This window comes from Crinia signifera, chromosome 6, assembly GCF_055691185.1.
Source record: "Crinia signifera chromosome 6, ASM5569118v1, whole genome shotgun sequence".
Lineage (NCBI taxonomy): Eukaryota > Metazoa > Chordata > Amphibia > Anura > Myobatrachidae > Crinia > Crinia signifera.
This window is the reverse complement of record NC_139222.1, coordinates 267,089,062-267,110,171: the sequence shown is the minus strand read 5'-3', so window position 1 is coordinate 267,110,171 and position 21,110 is coordinate 267,089,062. Positions and strand designations below refer to the sequence as shown.

Genomic DNA, 21,110 nt, shown 5'->3' with positions numbered 1-21,110 from the left:
AGATGTTGCCATGAGCAACTAATCAGAGTCTATCTATTCTCTTCTAGAAGGTGCCAAAATAATCAGAAGTAGATTCTATTTGGTTGCCCATAGCAACATCCTATCTTCAATAGGACTCCCATCTTGTATTATTGGGGTAGTTTGCTTTGACACACTGCCCCTCCCACCTACCTGTCATATTTCAAACCCAGCCTGTAATATGACAGCTAGGAGCTGATTGGCTGGCTGTTTATCACGCTCTACTTTATCACTTTTTGACGATTGATACATCTGGCCTTGTGACTGATGTTGTCCCATTTTGTCCTGTGCTCTCTAATGTAAGATTACAACATATTTTTATCTCTCTGTGGGCTGGATGTATTAAAATACATTGCCGCCTCTCGCTGCCCCACCGCAGCGATGCTAGTGCATATTTCTGCTCAGTATTCACTGCTGAAAGAGAGGCGAAGGGGCCACAGTTAAGTTGCAAGTATAGTCAGAAAACTGAGGGAGAAACAAGTCCATTTACAGAGGAGAAAGTCCTCACAGAACTCTCAAAACTGAAAGTGGATAAATCAATGGGGCCAGATGGGATACATCCAAGGATACTAAAAGAGCTTAAAGGGGAGCTGGTAAAACCAATAACAGAATTATTCAACCAGTCACTAGCTACTGGAGTAATCCCAGAGGACTGGAAAACAGCAAATGTAGTCCCACTGCACAAAAGTGGAAGCAAGGAAGAGGTAAGCAACTATCGACCAGTGAGCCTTACATCAGTAGTAGGGAAATTGATGGAAACACTCTTAAAAGAAAGAGTTTTAGAATATCTCAAAACCAGCAATTTACAGGATCCAAAACAGCATGGGTTTACTGGGGGAAGATCATGTCAAACAAATCTAATTTACTTTTTTGACTGGGTGACTAAAGTAATAGATCAAGGAGGGGCTGTGGATGTAGCTTATCTAGACTTTAGTAAGGCTTTTGACACTGTCCCACATCACAGACAGTTAAATAAACTTGAAAGCTTGGGATTGGATTCTAAGATAGTTGAATGGATAAGAGCATGGTTTCAGGACAGAAAAGAGAGTTGTAGTAAACGGAGTACAGTCAAAGGAGGGAAAGGTTACAAGTGGAGTACCCCAGGGATCTGTACTTGGACCAGTGCTTTTTAATATCTTTATTGGTGATATTGCAAATGGAATTGAGGGTAAAATGTGCCTTTTTGCAGATGACACCAAGGTATGCAGCAGGGTAGACACACCAGGAGGGGTAAAACAAATGATTGATGATCTAGGTAGATTAGAGGAATGGTCAAGAGCATGGCAACTACAGTTTAATGCCAAAAAATGCAAAATCATGCACTTGGGTTGCAAAAATCCAAAGACTAAATATAGTATAAATGGCACTATAATGGAAACTACTGAGGAAGAGAGGGATCTAGGTGTCACTAGTTCAGGGGACTTAAAGGCAAGTAGGCAATGTAACAAAGCAATGAAGAAGGCAAGTCAGATGCTTGGTTGCATAGGGAGAGGTATCAGCAGTAGAAAGAAAGAAGTAATAATGCCACTGTATAGGTCATTGGTACGACCTCATATAAAATATTGTGTTCAGTTCTGGAGGCCATATCTCCAGAAGGATATAAATACATTAGAGACTGCAAAGAAGGACAACTAAAATGGTGCATGGCCTACATCACAAAACGTACCAGGAAATACTAAAAGATCTTAATATGTATACTTTAGAGCAGAGAAGGGAAAGGGGGACATGATAGAAACTTTCAAATATATCAAGGGTTTTAAACAGATACAGGTGGGAGACATTTTTCACAGGAAGAGGAGCAGCAGAACACTAGACATGCACTGACACTAGAGGGAGGAAGATTCAGGGGAAATGTGAGGAAGAATTACTTCCCAGAAAGAGTAGTAGATAAGTGGAATAGCCTCCCATCATAGATATAGATCTCCCTACCATATAGGTTCTGTATTTCTTTGCGATCAGACCAGTCCAGTTCAAACCCTGACTCCCGGGGGATGTAATTGGGTTGCATTATTGATCCAGCCCGGTGAATGTGAGACAGTCCGAGAACGTGGCCAATTTCGTGAACTGCAACCTATGAATTGGGAAGAGAGCGACAAACAGTTGAGTCACTGTGTATAAGTTTGGCTGGCGTTATTAGGTTATTGTTGAAAGCAAAGGGGTCACAGCTGTGAATTCAGATAACTTTAAATCCTTTTTTATCTCATGTTTTTGCGCAAGTAATAAATACATTTGATTAAACATTGGCTATTTCAAATATAATATTAGTTTCAATATCGTACAGTAAAAACAAGCCTGGCTGACAGGAGATGTAAGTTATGGAGAACAGAAGGTGGGTCTGACTGAGTCGCCCGCTATGACAATGTTAGACGCAGCTAATGTGCATTCATCAAAGTAACACTTCCCCTTCAAATGCAGCAAAGGGTGCCTGTAGGTAGGGCCGGCGCTACCACTAGGCAGCTTTAGGCATTTGCTTGGGGCATCGGCCAGTGGAGGGCGGCAGTTGGCAGCAGGTCCCCCTCCCTGGATGTAGGTGAGCGGCACAGTCAGCGGCAGCAACTCTCCCTCCCCCTTGAAGTGACTTGGCGGCCGCCACATCAGCAGCAACCCCCGTGCAGTGACTCAGCGGCCCTCTCTGCATCACCCACCACCCCCCGTGGAGCGACGCGGTGGCCCGCGCCGTATCACTTGCCGCCCAACACCCCCTCCCCCACGGAGAGACACAGCGGTGGCTGCATCACACACACGCACAAACCCCGTGGAGCAAGTGAGCACCGAGCCACTCCCTCCACCCCCCCCCCCTCCACCTTGTGTGCTCCGGCACCTTGCACCGGCCATGCATGTAGGAGATAGACCCCCCTACATGCATCTGCAAGATCCAAGAGCTGCAAATGAATCCGAATAATATATAGTCGCAGGCTCAACAATTTTTGCTGCCTGCAGATATCGCCCCTAATGGGTTGGGTGCCGGATTAAATTCGGGATTGAAAAATGCTCAATCCCGGGATCCTGGGATTGGCTTTTCTAATAAAAAATTGCCCAAGCCGCCCCTCATATTTACCTTCATGGCCGGGTGGGGATGGGAGCGGTGCCGACGGGCGGCTGTGAGGCAGGCGGGGTGTCTGAGAGCCAGGCCAGGGAGAGTTGATGCTGAAGGCGCGTTGAGGTGACATGCGGGCGGCTGGTGCCTGGCCGGGAAGCAATGTACAGTGCGACTGTGGGCGGGCAGAGCAATTGTTTGGCCTGCGCAGAGTGATCTCTGACCATCACACTGCACAGAGCCGCAGGCCGGGCATTTGGATTGAAATCCAGGGTTTTTTTGGGGCCAAATCCCAGGATCCCGCCGATCCCGAGATTGGCCAACCTATCCAGGATGCCTGAAAGAAGAGTCAAGTCTCCTGGAAGCTGCCCAGGGTTGCCCAGCACTTTACACTTTCCAAGAGTCTGGGCATCCAATGACGAGATTCGTGCTGAATCACGTACCATGGCACAACTTTACAATACCTGTAATTTCAGCATAGCATAGTATAGTGATTTTGGGACTACAATGATGCAACCGTGCCACGCCACCACACATTTAGGGACACGAAAGCACATCGCTGCCCACAAATGTTGGGGTACAACCGTGGTCCTATTGTGGTTGACACATTTGCCAGTCGTTTCCCTATTTTTACATGATAATGGTTTACGCGGGAAATCACTTACTTTCAAAAGACTGATCCCGTTGTCACTGCTGGGGGCTGTGAAATGTTCGTCATCATCAAAATGTATGTCCCCGAGAAACCAGGCGTGTGCAAACTCCTTCCCCAAGCCGTCAAACGCACGGGTACACCCTAAGTGGCGACCTGGAGATAAACAATGATATAAACATTACATGTACTGGATAAACACATGTTCAGGCATGTTCAGACAAGTCTACATGTAATAAGACCAGTGCTTAAAGTGGTCCAAGGGAGGTGGTGGAACTCACCCCTCTACACCCACCCTTGTGGGCCACACCCCTAGCACCTCCCACCTGACTGAAGCCACACCCATAACTCCACCCCTTTAAGTATATTCATTGTTTACCCATTTGCTGTTGGACTTTAAATTATATCCACGCAGTATGAGGATCCCACACTACCACAAAACTCGGACTTCAATACAGCTTACCCTTTGTGTGGGTATGCATAGGTATTACACACCCAATATAGCTTTTAAAACACTAGCAGTCACCCACAAATAAATAATATACACATCACCCATTTAAAACACACCAAGAGCTTAATTAAGTTTCACTCAGAATGAGGTAAATTTGGTGCGTTTCCGATGTTTGCTGTTAGCTTCAAGGACGGAGGGCCAAACAGGACAGCGGGAACAGGGCTCACCTATGGGAATGCCCTGCGTTTTATGGGCGTCCCCATGAAAACTCTAGGCATTCCCATGGGAACGCAGGCCCTGACTTCTATATGCAAAGGCAGGAGAAATCATTTAATCGTCCATGATCATTAAATAATTTCCCCTGCTAGTGGATGCATGTGAGGGTATGTGTTCAGGGCAGTTTATCAGGTGCTCAGTAAGCTGTGGTATTTGCAGCTCACAGAGACAACAGAGAGAGCGAGATATGGGGTAGCCAACGACTATCGATGTTCCCAAGACCTGTGCGCATCCCGTCCCAATCCTCTGCGCATGCGTGGGGAAGCACCCCTTGAATGATTTGGCACACTATACAGCACCCTTGCAGTAAGAAAAAAAATATTTTTCTTTAAATTGAAAAAAAAAGAAAAGCTAGCTCCCCTTGACCGATACGGCACACATGGCGGTGCCCCTGGACTGATACGGCATACATGGAGCACCCCTGGAATTATATAGCACACCTAGCAGCACCACTGAAATGATATAGTACACCTTGCAACACCCATGAAATTGTACAGCACACATGGCAGCACCCCTTAAATGATATGTGGTGTTCATTCTAGCACCCGCCATAGTTGAAAACCCATGCAGTTCCTCTTACCTGTCTGGGGTGTCGCTGTCTGCTGTGGTGTTTCTAGCACAGGAGTGGTTTGCATATCACTGATATACAGACCACACTGTGCTAGAAGCACTACTGCAAACAGCAACACCCCAGGCAGGTAAAAGGAACTGCATGGGTTTTCAAATATGGCGGGTGCTAGAATGAACACTAGATATGGCACACTTAACAGCAAACTTGCAGTAAGAAAAAAAATCTAATAAATGATTTTAATAACAAAAAAAACAAAAAAAAGCCAGATGCCCTGGACTGATAAGGCACACGTGGCGGCACCCCTGGACTGATAAGGCATACGTGGCGGCACCCCTGGACTGATAAGGCACACATGGCGGCACCCCTGGACTGATAAGGCACACGTGGCGGCACCCCTGGACTGATAAGGCACACGTGGCGGCACCCCTGGACTGATAAGGCACACGTGGCGGCACCCCTGGACTGATAAGGCACACATGGCGGCACCCCTGGACTGATAAGGCACACGTGGCGGCACCCCTGGACTGATAAGGCACACGTGGCGGCACCCCTGGACTGATAAGGCACACATGGCGGCACCCCTGGACTGATAAGGCACACATGGCAGCACCCCTGGACTGATAAGGCACACATGGCGGCACCCCTGGACTGATACGGCACACATGGCGGCGCCAGTGGAATTATACAGCACACATGGCAGAACCAGTCAGACACAAAGAGAAATATGTTCAGGGATGCCGAAGAGCCAACATCATGCAGATCCATACATTTATACACCACCACCCTCATACATGCATACATTTATACACCGCCTCCCTCATACATGCATACATTTATACTTACACCACCACCCTCATACATTCAGTACATACAGCACCACTCTCACCGATCTATCCCAGACAGTGCCACTGAAAGGATCTGGCGGGCGCCTGGGATAAATGAGGCAGACTCCATCTGTATCATATACACGAAACACCCCCCCCCCCCCCCCCCCACAGTGAGGTACAGCATGACCCACCCTACCCCTCCTCAGCCCTAGTAACATACACTACCCCACCATCCCCCTCAGCAACCAACCTGAGCTACCACCCACCCACCCCCTTCCTGGTCTCAGTGATATACACTACTTCCAGCCCCATCTATGTAATCTCAATCCCAGCCAGCATCAGAAATACAGTATGCCCCAAAATATTGGACAAATGAAAGGTTTTAGACTAGTCCCCCAGCCCAGCCCCAGGCATCAATGACACAACATTATACAACATACTGCTGCTCCCCAGGCCCCACATCACTGAGATAACAGCTGCAGTGCAGTCAGTAGTGAGTACACTAACTCACCAACAAAATAGATACACCAGATTGAGGCAGCAGTGTGCAGGTTAGGTAGGTAGGTTATGGTCACAGAGCCTGAGGCTGGACTCTGGAGAAGTAGGTGGAGGAGAAGCAGACTGAGTGCGCAGTAAGATAGAAAATGGCGCCAGAGAAAAGGCCCGCCAAAACCCGACCGTGGAAGAATACCCCTGCTAACCACCCCCCCCCTCCCCCCCCCCCACCATCCCCTCAGGCCACAGAAGCACAGACTCACTCAGGGTAATAGTTGTTGTCCGACTCCTGGCTGGGCTCCCGGCGGGGGGTACTGGAATTAGTGTCCGGCGGAGGCAGCGAGAGGTGAGCTGCGCAGCGTCCGCACTAGCTTGCTGCCAATCTGTCTGAGTGACAGCCTGTGAATAAACCGGGTCCCTCCTCTAACCCCTGGGTGGCCAATCCCAACAGCAGGAGGGGGAGGCACTACCAGGCAGTCAGGCCAGTCCCCGCCCGGCGCTGTGTACCGCTCGGTGCTCATAGTCACAGCCGCCTGTCACTCAATAGAGTCTCTATTGTGACAGACGGCTGTGACTGTGAGCGCCGAGCGGGGCACATAGACAGTCTCACGGCAGCACCCGCATCGGCGCATCAGCGCGTCCCCCCGTCCCCGCATTGAGAGATCCAGATACAGGATTCTCGGCGGGAGGCAGCAGCAGCAGGCTGGCTGAAGGAGGCGGAACTGAGTTCCGGCTTCAATTGGAACTGCCGGAACTCAGTTCCGGCGCGTTCCGGCCCACTTTAACCCCTGGATAAGACTGAAGATACTATACATTAAAATAAATATGTTAATGGCTTAAAAAGCAGCGGACCGCACTTGTATATACAGCGCGTTCCCATCAGCTGGTAATACTGGAGAGAATGCAGAGACTGAGATTACAGCGCGTTCCCGTCAACTGGCAATACTGGAGAGAATGCAGAGACTGAGATTACAGCGCGCTTCTATAAGTAGGGTTGGACCCGGCTGAGGCTGTGGGGCTCGTTCTGAGGGCCAGATGTATCAAGTTTCAAAAAGTGATCAAATGGAGAGTGATAAAGAACCAGTCAATCAGTTCCAACCTGCCATGTTACAAGCTGGTTTTGAAAAATGACAGTTAGGAGCTGATTGGACGGTTCTTTAGCACTCTCCATTTTAGCACTTTTTGAATTGAATACATCTAGCCCTGAGAATGTAAACCAGTACTGTACACCAAGGATCCTATAGCCATCAATACTCCTATCACACGCCTGACATTTCAAATAACCATCCAGCATCTGAGTGCTAGCCAATCAGCTTCAGACTGTCATTTCATAGACTGTGCTAAATAAATGGCAGAAGCTGATTGGTTGATTTGGGTAACTCCTCTACTTTATCTCTCCACAAGGCTTGATACATCTCTGCCTATGTCCACTCACCCAAAAACTCATCTTTCTGCCCCGTGGGACCCCACTAACCACAAAGCTCCACTCATGCCACCAACTTGCCCTATAACATTCCCCAGCCAGCACACTCACTTATACGTCAGACGTGGGATGGAGAGTGGGACTTAATGATAAATAAGTGCTGGGGCCATCCAGGCATAAAGCAGATATAAGGATTGATGATCCGTAAAGCAGGAATGATTTGGGGGCCACTGACTAATTCCCTGGGGGCCACATGTTACCCATTACTGGCATAGAAAATAAGAAAGATCTGTTTCTTTTGGTTACAGCAACGTTTTCTCGGTCGCCGGATTTAATAAATGTCCCAATTCAAGGTGTGATTTGTGTAAGGGCGCACAGACTGCTGGTGGCACATGAGTCACTCTGAGAGTTCTCCGTAATGGAACGCTATGAAGAGGCAGAATACACCTGCGCCTCACTCATTAATAATAATGTTACACGGGTACAAACTGCTCCCCACTGACAACTTGGTCACAGTCCCACAGTCTACACTGCCTTATCTTCATTATATCCACAGCAAATCACAGCTATTGGTAGATGTATACCTACGCAGTGTGTAGGCACATAGGCTTCTGCAGAGTATCAGTCATATCTAGCCTAGGATATAAGGGGAACAAATGGTTTATGAGACTATGAAACACTAATTATGACAAATGGATATAGTGATGTTTCCCATTGGGGAGGTGAACGGTTATTTACTCTGCACACAGAACTTGTTGGCAGGAAGTCAGGTAATCAGGGAGGTTCATGGGTTAAATTTACTGAAGCATCATAACTTTGTCCACTAAAATGTTCTCTAACCAGCAAAACGCAACTTACCTCCCAACTGACCCGATTACAGCAGGGAAGTCCCAATAATAGGACACTGTCCCTAGGTCCCACCCGCGGGTGGAAGGGCCGCAGTATCCCATGGGTGGGGAGGGGGGCAGTTGGAGGAGCCCATGATCACCACGGCTCTGCAAAGCAGCAAGTGATCATTGAGGGTGGGATGTAATAAAATACATCGTCGCCACTCGCCGCACCGCCGCAGCGATGCGATCGCATATGTACTAATTTATATGACTAGCATCGCAATGCGGTGACTGAGCTTCAGCAGCTGTCTCTGGCGCCTCCTCCTCCCCCCCTGCAGCTGGAAGGACCTCTGGCTGTGACATGACAAGGAGTTTGACAGAGGATGGGACTCCGAGTACAGTCGGCGTCTGCGGTGGGCGGCGATAAGAAGCCCATAGGCTTCCTTTGGGTGGCGATACCCTGGCCAGCAAAGACGCAGTAAAACCCCTAAAAACATGGGTTTTACGGCATTTTCCCCTTAGTACATCCCGCCCACAATCTGGCAGTGCAGGGTGAGGCGTCGGAAGCTGCCCAGATGCTCAGAGAGTACTGGACATACCTACAAAATGACAAAAAAGTTGGTTGCAGTATTAGGACACGCCCCTTCACATAAAACCACACCCTTTTCTGGTGTGGTAGGTTGAAATTCCGTCAGTGAAGCTATGATCACCCCATGCCATCTGTTAGTATCCCCTAGATTGTAAGCTCCTAGGAGCAGGGCCCTCCTGTTCTCCCTGCCCTCTTCTCTAGCACTTCGATGACAGACATCACCTACTTAGTTGCCATGTTGCCCAGAATTCCTATTTATTTATTTACAGTTTCTTATATAGCGCACACATATTCCGCAGCGCTTTACAGAGAGTATTTTGAACATTCACATCAATCCCTGCCCCAGTGGAGTTTACAATCTATATTCCCTACCACATGTACACGCACACAAAGACATTTTGGGGTTAATTTTGCTGGGAGCCAATTAGTATATTTTTGGATTGTGGGAGGAAACCGGAGTTCCAGGAGAAAACCCACGCAAGCACGGGGAGAATATACAAACTCCGCACAGTTAGAGCCATTGTGGGAATAGAACCCATGACCTCAGTGCTGTGAGGCAGTAATGCTAACCATTACACCATCCGTACTGCCTATTGCTCACAGCTGGTCATCTCTTCCAAAGGCTCTACTCCTGCTAGTCATCCCGTCAGTACTGGAGACAGGTTCCACCCTTCGCCCGTGACTCCCATGCTCCCCTTACTTCCCAACTGTAGGAACATGCAGGAGTTGTCGACCAAAGATGCAAGCTGGGATCCAACACCGCAACCTCTGCAAATCTGTGTGCAACACAACACCTGCGCAAAACTCAGAGTAAGGCCCTATGTGCGCCAGGTCACTTATGGTAACAGTCTCCCAATGCAATAGGCCTGCTGCTGTCTTGCACCTTATTTGAAACTTGTTTTGCACAGAATGATAGGAGTCCTCCACGTGTTAGGATTGTATGTACTAATCATTGGATAGTGATAAAGAACCAGACAGTCAGCTCCTAACTGCCATGTTACAGGACATTAGAAAAAAACGACCAAGGCTTAGTACCTCTCCCCCTAAGCATCTGAGTTTATAACCACCTCTGTGACACGCCCACAACACTCCTCTAACTCACACAGAATAACATTATGCACCTGTTAAGCCGCCTCCCAGCCACTGCCCAGAATTCTGTGCGGCTCAATCGGCCCTGCTAGTCAGGAGCATTGATGGTTGTCAACCATTGAGTTCCGATGGTCGTCCCTAGTCTAAAGAACATCCAGTAACTTGATGGCCACAGGTATATGTCCTATAATATTTTGTGTCTGGAAAAAAACGTATTCCCGAGAAGGTAACGGAACGTGTACATACCTCGTCCAAATCCGAGCTTTATATCAATGTGCGACAGAGGAGAAGTATTATCTTCCTCGAAGTCCAAGGGCATGACCTCGCTCCACATGCGAAAGGCTAGCCGGAACACGTATCGTTGCTCATTGATGGACAGCTGGCTGCTGTATCCTTCTCCGATCATTCGCCATTTCAGCAGTGTTTTGCTGAACACTCTGCTGCCGGCGTTCCGATAGGCCTCCTGCTCTTTCCTGTTTTTGTCCGAGTTCATCAGCAAGTCCAAGAACCTCCTCTTACGGATTTTGGGGGCACCTTCATCTTGGTTTGTGGTGTTCTTGGAAGCGCTGGTATTATTTGCCACCTCGGGTGTGGTGGGCTTGCTGCGACTGGGTAACTGGTTATCTGGTACCCCGCACCTGGGCTTGTTCATGGCGTTAATGCTGGCATCGTCTAGTCTTCCGGTGGCTGGCAAGTTATTGAGCACCTGGAATTTTTTAAGTGCTTCAATAAATAAGGGACTTTTTGTTGGTTCAGCTGACCCTTTCCCTGTCTCTGTTATCGCCTCCTGCATCAGGCTCATGTCTTTGGGTTGCTCCTTCTCGCTTTTGTCAAATTCATCCCAAACTACCGGTTCTGTCCAGCCATACTTTGCTAAATATTGCTATCAAAAATACATTCATTAATTATTATTAACAACATCATCATCATCATACCAACAACAACATAATAACAACAAAATAAACAACATAATAATAACAACAACATAATCACTCAACAGTCATAATAATAATACCAACAAAGAAATAAACAACATAATAATAATAATAATAAAAATAATAACAACAACAACAATATAATAACCACGCAATAGTAATAATAAATAATAATGACATAATAACAATGCAATAAAAATGTATACACAGATTATAGACAAAACAAATAACATAAAAAAAAAACTAAAAAGTTTTTAGGTTGAATCTTTTAATTTGAGTATCCATAGTATCATATACTGGGCTAAGCTTAAAAAAGTGATAAAGTAGAGAGTGATAAACGACCAGTTTATCACTGTGGGGGACTAGACGGAGAAGGGCTGAGATGACCGAAAATGTGGGGGCGTGGCTTGCAGTTGTGGCATTCCATGAGGTCCCGCCCCTTTGCGTTTGAAAAGTGGAGGAATGGCCTAGCGGGGCAAGGGAGTGTGATCTACAAATTACGTCACTCCCCATTTTGCTGCTGTGGGGGCATGGCCAGCGGCTCTGAGAGCTGCTGGCCATGCCCCCAGGCCCTCTGTCTGCGGGATTAGATTCTGTGTGCCTGCGTAACGCATCTATTCGCCACTACTCGGCTAAGCAGAGCAGCAGGTGACAGGGGGGACTCCCAACTGCCCCCCACCCCAACCCCTGCCACGGGACCGTCACAAAAAAAGGGGATTGTCCTGCAAAATTTGGGATATATGGTATTTACTAAATAGTTATCAAGGGGAACAGACCATGCATTCTCTAATGCAGGCATGTCCAAACTGTGGCCTTCCAGCTGTTGTGAAACTACACATCCCAGCATGCCTTGCCATAGTTTTAGCATTCCCTAATAGCAAAACTGTGGCAAGGCATGATGGGACTCGTAGTTTCACAATAGCTGGAGGGCCATAGTTTGGACATGGCTGCTCTAATGGTTAGCCAAACCTCTGTGGTGGCTGGCCACACCCCCTCTGGAGACTGGCCACACCCCTACACATGGGCCCATATTACTGCATAACTGTGGTGGGCCTCAGTCTCAGTCTGGGTGATAGCTCTAGGGATTATAGGGCCTGGTTAAGACCTGATTTATCATGGCGCTCCCAGAAAACGGACGGGTACCACCCATCAGCGCAGTGAACTTGCGAGGGATTGCTCATAGAGTCATCGCTGATGGTGCTGTGGTTTAGCCTCACGCATGCTGGCTACTATCTGTACGCCTGCCATGTAATCAAGTGCCATGTGTACTCACACAGCAGCGATCAGGTCTGAATAGCCCCATAGGCACCACACCGCCTTTGTATACCAAAAGGTCGACATGGGTTTTTCACTGTTTTTTTTTACCCGAATGTCAACACAGTCGACATGGACACAGTGTGAAGTGCGCTCGCAATGCTTCGGGCACTATTTTATTCTCCCACCACTCCCTAGTGGATGGCAGGGCATGAAATATCGCCTGTCGGCACATGTCGGCTCATAAAACAGTGAAAACCCACATGTCGACATTTTGACTGTCGACCTAGACCATATCGACTTAATGCTTGTGTCGACCTAATGACCTGTCGACCTTGACCCGTGTCCACCTAGAACCATGTCGACCTAATGGCGTCGGCCAACATGCTGTAGACCAAATGACCATATCCCCTATGTACTAAGCCTTGGAGAGTGATAAAATGGAGAGCTAAAGTAACAGCCATACCAGACACTGGGCCAGATGCACGAAGCTTGGAGAGTGATAAACAACCAATCAGCTCCTGTCTGACATTTTTTTCAAACACAGTCTGTGACATGTCAGGCAGGAGCTGATTGGCTGGCTGTTTAGCACTCTCCATTTTATCACTTTTCAAGCTTAGTACATCTGGCCCATAGTAAAAACTAAATGTGTTGGGTTTTTTTCCGCATCAATTTGTGCAAAGATTGTAGAAGTGGGAAAGTTGAGAAGTTTCCCATAGCAACCAATCGTCTTTAAAGATAACATTTATCAAATACATTCTATAAAATGGGGAAAAAAGTGGGTAAGGAATGACTATGGCGCGTCACTTAGACAAAGCTGCCCAACTATACAATGGGGGTTATTCTGGTTCATTCGCTCGGATGCAAATTTGCATCCTTGCGAGTGAACCCGATCCCACCTTGCCAATGGTGGTACGCCGGCCCACCATTCGCAAGGCACGTATGTTCTCACAGGCTGCAAATGGACGTTTTACATAAACATCCATCCGCATGCCACTGGGACCCTCCCACATTATTCGATGGTTAGCGACCATCGAATGATGTGGAACATGCACGCATATGTAAGGTTGCTCTGAAACATGGCCAGATACATCGGGCCCACCAACCAACCACCCCCCACGGGGGGATTGCTGTGACCCTTCTTTTTATCACTCAATCACTTATTTTAAAACTTGCATGTACCACTAATTATCCACTACGAGAGTAAAAGAAACCTTTATAGGAGCAGCACCACAGGAACTACAGTGAGTACTGGTACACCACCGCTTTTATAAAAGAAACCTTGATGCATCTATAACCACCTAGCTCGATAAGTTGGTGTAGGAACGGTCAATACGAAAGCCTGACAAAAAGAAACCTAGATATGATTTCACTTGCTTACTGTTTTGGTAAGTGAGGTATGTGTAACCATTGTGACACCCACATGTGGAATAGTATTGACATATATTTTATCAAAAATTGAATGTCATTGAAACCAACATTTGTTATTCTTTTCATGCACCCTCCTCCTCGGGAGATCTGAAGAATCTGAGAAGACAGTCCCGAAAAAGATACATTGTAGGAATACAGACCTTCAGAGGATAAGTATTCCTACATCATTTTCCTCTTTTTTTCCTCAGATTATAAAAGATTTATCGCCACCGCACTATCCCGCTCCTTCTTCTGTAACAGGATCGCTAGAAGCTGATTGGCTGCCATGTGAAATTCCTCTACTTGTACACATTTACATTACTTTATAAGTTTCCCTCTATGTCACATAGAGTATGGGTCATTGGGTCGACCACAGAAGGTCATAAAATAGGTGTTATAAGGTCGACACAATCATTAGGTCGACAATGGGGTCAAAAGGTCAGTATGAGTTTTAAAATGTACCACATCCCATCGCATCGCTTGCTATGTTCGCAATGCGAGCACGATTTTATTCTCTCATCACACTGTAGTGGATGATAGGGTAAAAATACCGCCCGTCGGCACATGTCGGCACAAAAGGTAAAGTGAAAAACTCGACATCAACCTTTTTACTGTCGATCTTCCCATTGTGGGCCTAACCCTTCCAATCCTACCTATTCACGGACATTGTATAGCCCGGGAACACCACCCCTCCGGAACCGGCCTTAATTACAGGACTGTCCCGACTGCCATCGCCTCCACTGATCTGCACACGGGCAGCTCTATAACCATTGGAAGTGTACACAAACCATCCATTTTCTGCACATCTCTGAATCAGGTACCTTGTGCAGGTTTCAAAAGAGAACTTTTTTTTGTTGTTGGCGTAGGCGACATGTCCGCAGAACAAGGTGACGGAACTGCATCAGCGCCACCTACCTGTGCTGAGAGGAAGTCTGTGACCAGCTCGGCCTGCTGAAGATTGGACGGCTGGGTATCGGAGTGATCACGGCGGTGGAAAAGCCTCTCAGAACGGCATAGCTTGTACAGAACCAGGCAATGGCAGCACAGGGCTAAGAGAGTGCCAGCCTGCATGTCTGTGTCGCGTGTGTCCGGCTGCCTGGAAGTGTGGATGTATCATGCTCCATCCCTCCTGCTTCCTCTTATAGTTTGCTGACTGCTCACTAATGTGTTGTGCTTTTCACACCCAACAGAAAGGCGACATCACTACTGTTTGCACAACAGCCCTGAAAGTGTGCCCGGAATGTGTCGGCTCAGTACAAACATACACGAGTCTCACGTTGGTGGCAACTGGTGTTCTATGGAGGAGCGGAGCAGGCTGCATCATTTTAGAAGTGAAAGACACGAGGTCATGGCCTGTAACCAGGGTGCAGAAATGCTCATTAGGGGCCATTCTGCTGCTCAGAAATATGGCCATGTTCCACAAAATAACACTCTTAATTATGGGATAAAGGGGCTTATTCTGGTTCATTCGCTCCCCGTGTGTTCGCACAGGGAGCAATGTTTTGCTTCTCCATGTGCAGAAGCAGGGTGCGAACGGCTACGGCGAACAGGGTGCTCGCTGGGCGCACCCAAGTGTGCGGGCGTGGGGCAGCGGCCAAACCATTTACATATGTGAATGCCCGGCATTCCCATGAGACCGCTGGGTGTAATAATAACGCTAATAGATCAAGGTGGGGCTGTGGATGTAGCTTATCTATATTTTAGTAAGGCTTTTGACACTGTCCCACATTGCAGACTGTTAAATAAACTTGAAAGCTTGGGATTGGATTCTAAGATAGTTGAATGGATAAGATCTTGGTTGCAGGACAGAGTACAGAGAGTTGTAGTGAATGGAGTACAGTCAAAGGAGGGAAAGGTTACAAGTGGGGTACCCCAGGGATCTGTACTTGGACCAGTGCTTTTTAATATCTTTATTGGTGATATTGCAAATGGAATTGAGGGTAAAATGTGCCTTTTTGCAGATTACACAAAGGTATGCAACAGGGTAGACACACCAGGGGGGTAAAACAAATGATTGATGATCTAGGTAGATTAGAGAAATGGTCAAGAGCATGGCAATTACAGTTTAATTACAAAAAATGCAAAATCATGCACTTGGGTCTCAGAAATCCAAAGACTAAATACAGTATAAATGGCGCTATAATGGAAACTACTGAGGAAGAGAGGGATCTAGGTGTCACTATTTCAGGGGACTTAAAGGCAGGGAGGCAATGTAACAAAGCAATGAAGAAGGCAAGTCAGATGCTTGGTTGCATAGGGAGAGGTATCAGCAGTAGAAAGAAAGAAGTAATAATGCCACTGTATAGGTCATTGGTACGACCTCACCTAGAGTATTGTGTTCAGTTCTGGAGGCCATATCTCCAGAAGGATATAAATACATTAGAGACTGTACAAAGAAGAGCAACTAAAATGGTGCATGGCCTACATCACAAAACGTACCAGGAAAGACTAAAAGATCTTAATATGTATAGTAGTAGTAGTAGTAGTACGTTTATTTATAAGGCGCCACAAAGTGTCCGCAGCGCCGTACATAGCAAACAAAAAAAAACAAATTACAAGGTAACGTACAGGGTGTGTAGAAAGATACAGTATAAATAGGGGTATAGCTGGTAGAAATAAAATCAGCATCAGTTCAGAAGTAGGTATGTATAGTTTGGAGCAGAGAAGGGAAAGGGGGGACATGATAGAAACTTTCAAATATATCAAGGGCTTTAACAAGGTACAGGTGGGAGACATTCTTCACAGGAAGAGGAGCAGCAGAACACGAGGACATGCACTGACACTGGGGGGAGGAAGATTCAGGGGAAATGTGAGGAAGAATTACTTCACAGAAAGAGTAGTAGATAAGTGGAATAGCCTCCCATCAGAGGTGGTGGAGGCAAATACAGTAGTACAATGTAAACATGCTTGGGATAAGCATATTGATATCCTTACAAAGAAATAAGGATCAAATATGGTTTGAGGTAACATGTTTAAAAAAGGGGCAGACTAGATGGGCCAAGTGGTTCTTATGTGGGGCTCCCACTTCCTCCCAAGCATCCAGGTATATGTAAGTGACTTAAGAGTCACTTATTTGATTGTCACCGACCATTGAATGATTTGGGTGTTCCCCCGCAGTCTGCGAATGGATATTTATGTTAAACATCCATGCGCAGCCAGTGCGTGCGAACATAAGCTGCGAAAGGGGGCGGCCTGGCATTCACCAGGTGGGGTTTGGTGGACTCGAAAGGCTAGATAGATGTCAATAGAATGCATAGTGAGAGGGGATAGATGTAATTAAGGGGCATACTGAGAGGGGGATCAGTGGCGTAACTATAGCTCCGCAGCCCCCGCGGTGGCGGGGGGGCGCAGAGAAATTGGGGGCGCCGCGGGGCTATAGTTACCCGCAGTCTGCGTCTCGCCCGGCTCTCTGTCGGGACCTTCCTGACGTCACGGTCTCGGCCGGCTCCTGCTGCAATGAAAACTGACAATTAGAAAATGGCTGCCCCCATACTGCAGACAATTTTCTGTCTGCAGTATGGGGGCAGCCATTTTCTAAGAGTCCGTTTTCATTGTAGCAGCAGGAGCCGGCCGGGACCGTGACGTTAGGAAGGTCCCGACGGAGAGCCGGGCGAGACGCAGACCGCGGGTAAGAAGGGGGGGCAGGTTAGGTGCGGCGGGGGGGGGGGGGGCGCCCCCCCACGTGCGGCGGGGGGCCGCTAAATAGTTAGTTACACCCCTGAGGGGGATAGATGTAATTAAGGGGCATACTGAGAGGGGGATAGATGTAATTAGAATGCATACTTAGAGGGGGATAGATGTAATTAGAATGCATACTGAGAGGGGGATAGATGTAATTAGAATGCATACTGAGAGGGGGATAGATGTAATTAGAATGCATACTGAGAGGGGGATAGATGTAATTAGAATGCATACTGAGAGGGGGATAGATGTAATTAGAATGCATACTGAGAGGGGGATAGATGTAATTAAGGGGCATACTTAGAGGGGGATAGATGTAATTAAGGGGCATACTGAGAGGGGGATAGATGTAATTAGAATGCATACTGAGAGGGGGACAGATGTAATTAGAATGCATACTGAGAGGGGGATAGATGTAATTAGAATGCATACTCAGAGGGGGATAGATGTAATTAGAATGCATACTGAGAGGGGGATAGATGTAATTAGAATGCATACTGAGAGGGGGATAGATGTAATTAGAATGCATACTGAGAGGGGGATAGATGTAATTAAGGGGCATACTTAGAGGGGGATAGATGTAATTAAGGGGCATACTGAGAGGGGGATAGATGTAATTAGAATGCATACTGAGAGGGGGACAGATGTAATTAAGGGGCATACTGAGAGGGGGATAGATGTAATTAGAATGCATACTAAGAGGGGGATAGGTGTAATTAAGGGGCATACTGAGAGGGGGATAGATGTAATTAGAATGCATACTGAGAGGGGGACAGATGTAATTAAGGGGCATACTGAGAGGGGGATAGATGTAATTAGAATGCATACTGAGAGGGGGATAGATGTAATTAAGGGGCATACTGAGAGGGGGATAGATTTAATTAGAATGCATACTGAGAGGGGGATAGATGTAATTAAGGGGCATACTGAGAGGGGGATAGATGTAATTAGAATGCATACTGAGAGGGGGATAGATGTAATTAGAATGCATACTGAGAGGGGGATAGATGTAATTAAGGGGCATACTGAGAGGGGGATAGGTGTAATTAGAATGCATACTGAGAGGGGGATAGATGTAATTAGAATGCATACTGAGAGGGGGATAGATGTAATTAGAATGCATACTGAGAGGGGGATAGGTGTAATTAGAATGCATACTGAGAGGGGGATAGGTGTAATTAGAATGCATACTGAGAGGGGGATAGATATAATTAGAGGGCAGTCTTAGGAATGGGAACAGGCTAAACAAGGTCAGGATGAGCCTAAAGGAGAAGAAATAGTATAGAAGAGAGAGAGATACAGAGAATGGCAGCACCAGGGAGAGAACAGGATCAATAAGGGAAAGAACAGCGCAGCCCACATCAGGCAGCAGAGACTGAGGGAAACAATTACCGGGGGAGAGAGATAAGGGGAATACGGGCAAACTGATAAAAGGAAATAAGTGTCAGGAGTCAAAATAAAGAATTAGTGACAGACAATCTCCAAAGGAATCAGAGAATAACAACAAAAAAGTTACAATTTGGGACCGGGATAGTTGATGAGACAACCAGCGCGGAGGCCACAGAGAGATAAAGGTCTGCGCTTAGTGAGAGCTGGGACAGCGAGAGGAACAATAAAGTGATAGCAAATAGGATACAAGTCATCTATTAGCAGCACAGATGTTACTGTGGAGCAGATGGGCTGTGACAGGAGAAAAGCTTTATGGTTATTACTTCATTTAGGGAAAGTTGGTGCCACTTAGGCGGCAGATGAGACAGCATCAGCATAACACAGAACTCATGGTGGCATATTTATAAAGGGTGCAGCATGCGTGGTGCACACGGGCCCCTGCACCCATTTATTAATATGAAAGTACAGCGACAGCTGCTGCCAGAAATCTCTGGAAAAAATGGTTGCCATGCAACGCAGCAGCGATGGAAAAATCTCCCCAACAAAATGGCCGCCGCACCATTGTTCCCGGAGACTTGCGCATGCACAGACTGGTCTGAGCGTTCTAGTGCTTACAATCTACTGTGCAACGCTACTCCCAGCAGATAAGGAGGGGTCCGGGATAGAGGACGCTGCACACTGGCCTCCTCCTTTCCTAAAACGCCCCTCATTTCCATACTTTCTCTGACCGTATATAAAGCCTCCCCAATACTTATTTCAGTATCCTCTGCTGATGCAGATATGTTGGATGGACCAACTACTTATGGTCCATCTGGCATTTACCAGCGTTACACGGATGCAAATTTGTACAGCGACCAATTGAAACACTGCACATTAGCTTAGCAGTACGCATCCAGGAGGCCATGCTGCGATAAAATCCTGCTACTTTTTCTATTCACACGCCGTTTACAAGATTGTCAGGAAGTACCACACAGCAGCCACATTAAGGCGGGATTTTAATCTAGCGGAGCAGCATTTTAATTTAACGGTGCTTGTGGGAATACGCAGGCCTTCCGATCAGGTCCCTATAGTAAAGGTGTCATACACTAGTAAGATTTATCTTCAGATCTGGCTGGTTGGAAAAAAACATGGTTATGGATGAGTGACAGTTTGTCAGTTTTCCAGCATTTCCAAGCAAATGGTCAACTGTCATTTGCTCTCATCCATAACCATGTTTTTGTTCCAACCTGACAGATCTGAAGATAAATCTGTGTGTGTATGGCCACCTTTAGAGTTTATCATAGGAACCAATTTGTAATTTTTTTTTTCTCCATAGAATGACTAATTTTAACTGTGGTAGGGTGCCATGCTTAAGGGGTGTGCCCAGTCACCACTGAGGTTTACGGGGATTATTCAATCTGGGATTCCGACTGTCCGAACGTCCCAACAGTCGGAATCTCGCCCGTTTTCGCCGACTTCCGACACTAATTCGACTGTTGGTATTCAATGTACCGACAGTCGAGTGTTGGAAAGTCTTGAAATTGGTGAAAACGGATGCGAATTGTCGCAAAACGTCCGTGAATTCGACAATCCACAGCAGTTTCGACAAAACAGATCCGACTCTAAAAAAAAAAAAGCAGATCGGCCAGCAGCCTTCAATGCGGTCAGTAACGGCAACATTGCGCTCGGTAATGGCAGCATTCCGGTTGGTAACGGCAGCATTGAAGTGCTCTCACCACCTGCCCTTGCAATTTCGTACAGAGCAGTGATTGGATGGTGCAGTCTCTGTCCAATCAGCATTCTCAACACAACAGGTGTCAAGGCGGTGCAAAGTTGCGGACCTTTTCCGCTCCCTATGGTAGGGGAACATGTCCATTACTGAACCGCTTATAGGCGAGTCTCCTGGACATAAGGCCCCTGTCTGTTTGCACCGTGCAGCGTTTGCAATGCCTAGAATGCTTTCAATGACGCGACCATAGTCCCACTCAGGACCAGTCTCCACCTGCATCCCACTGACAGCACCAATCCAGCAGCACAGCAGACACAGGAGGACAGCAGTGTGTACACGAACGTGCTGCTTACACAGAAAGTGCCCCCTGTCGGGTGTTTGCCTGGCACACGTTGCTTTGTGTAGCTGTATTACGCGCCGTATCCTGTTTCCTAGTGTTTGCACACATCAGTGTATTACCAGGAGTGGAGTTCCGTCA

General features: G+C 47.1%; 1 protein-coding gene across 1 annotated transcript in view; it reads right to left on the bottom strand.

Annotated features, from left to right (window-relative positions):
* The window catches only part of MMP21 (matrix metallopeptidase 21), a 31,678-nt gene extending 16,753 nt beyond the window's left edge, over positions 1–14,925 (bottom strand). The window contains exons 1-4 of the mRNA XM_083145625.1: positions 14,770–14,925; positions 10,502–11,138; positions 3,721–3,860; positions 1,948–2,089 (exon numbers count right to left, since the gene is read on the bottom strand). Of these exons, the coding sequence (XP_083001751.1) occupies positions 1,948–2,089; positions 3,721–3,860; positions 10,502–11,138; positions 14,770–14,925 (1,075 nt within the window). The remainder of the gene's footprint in view (positions 1–1,947; positions 2,090–3,720; positions 3,861–10,501; positions 11,139–14,769) is intronic.
* Between the last annotated feature and the right edge of the window lie 6,185 nt (positions 14,926–21,110).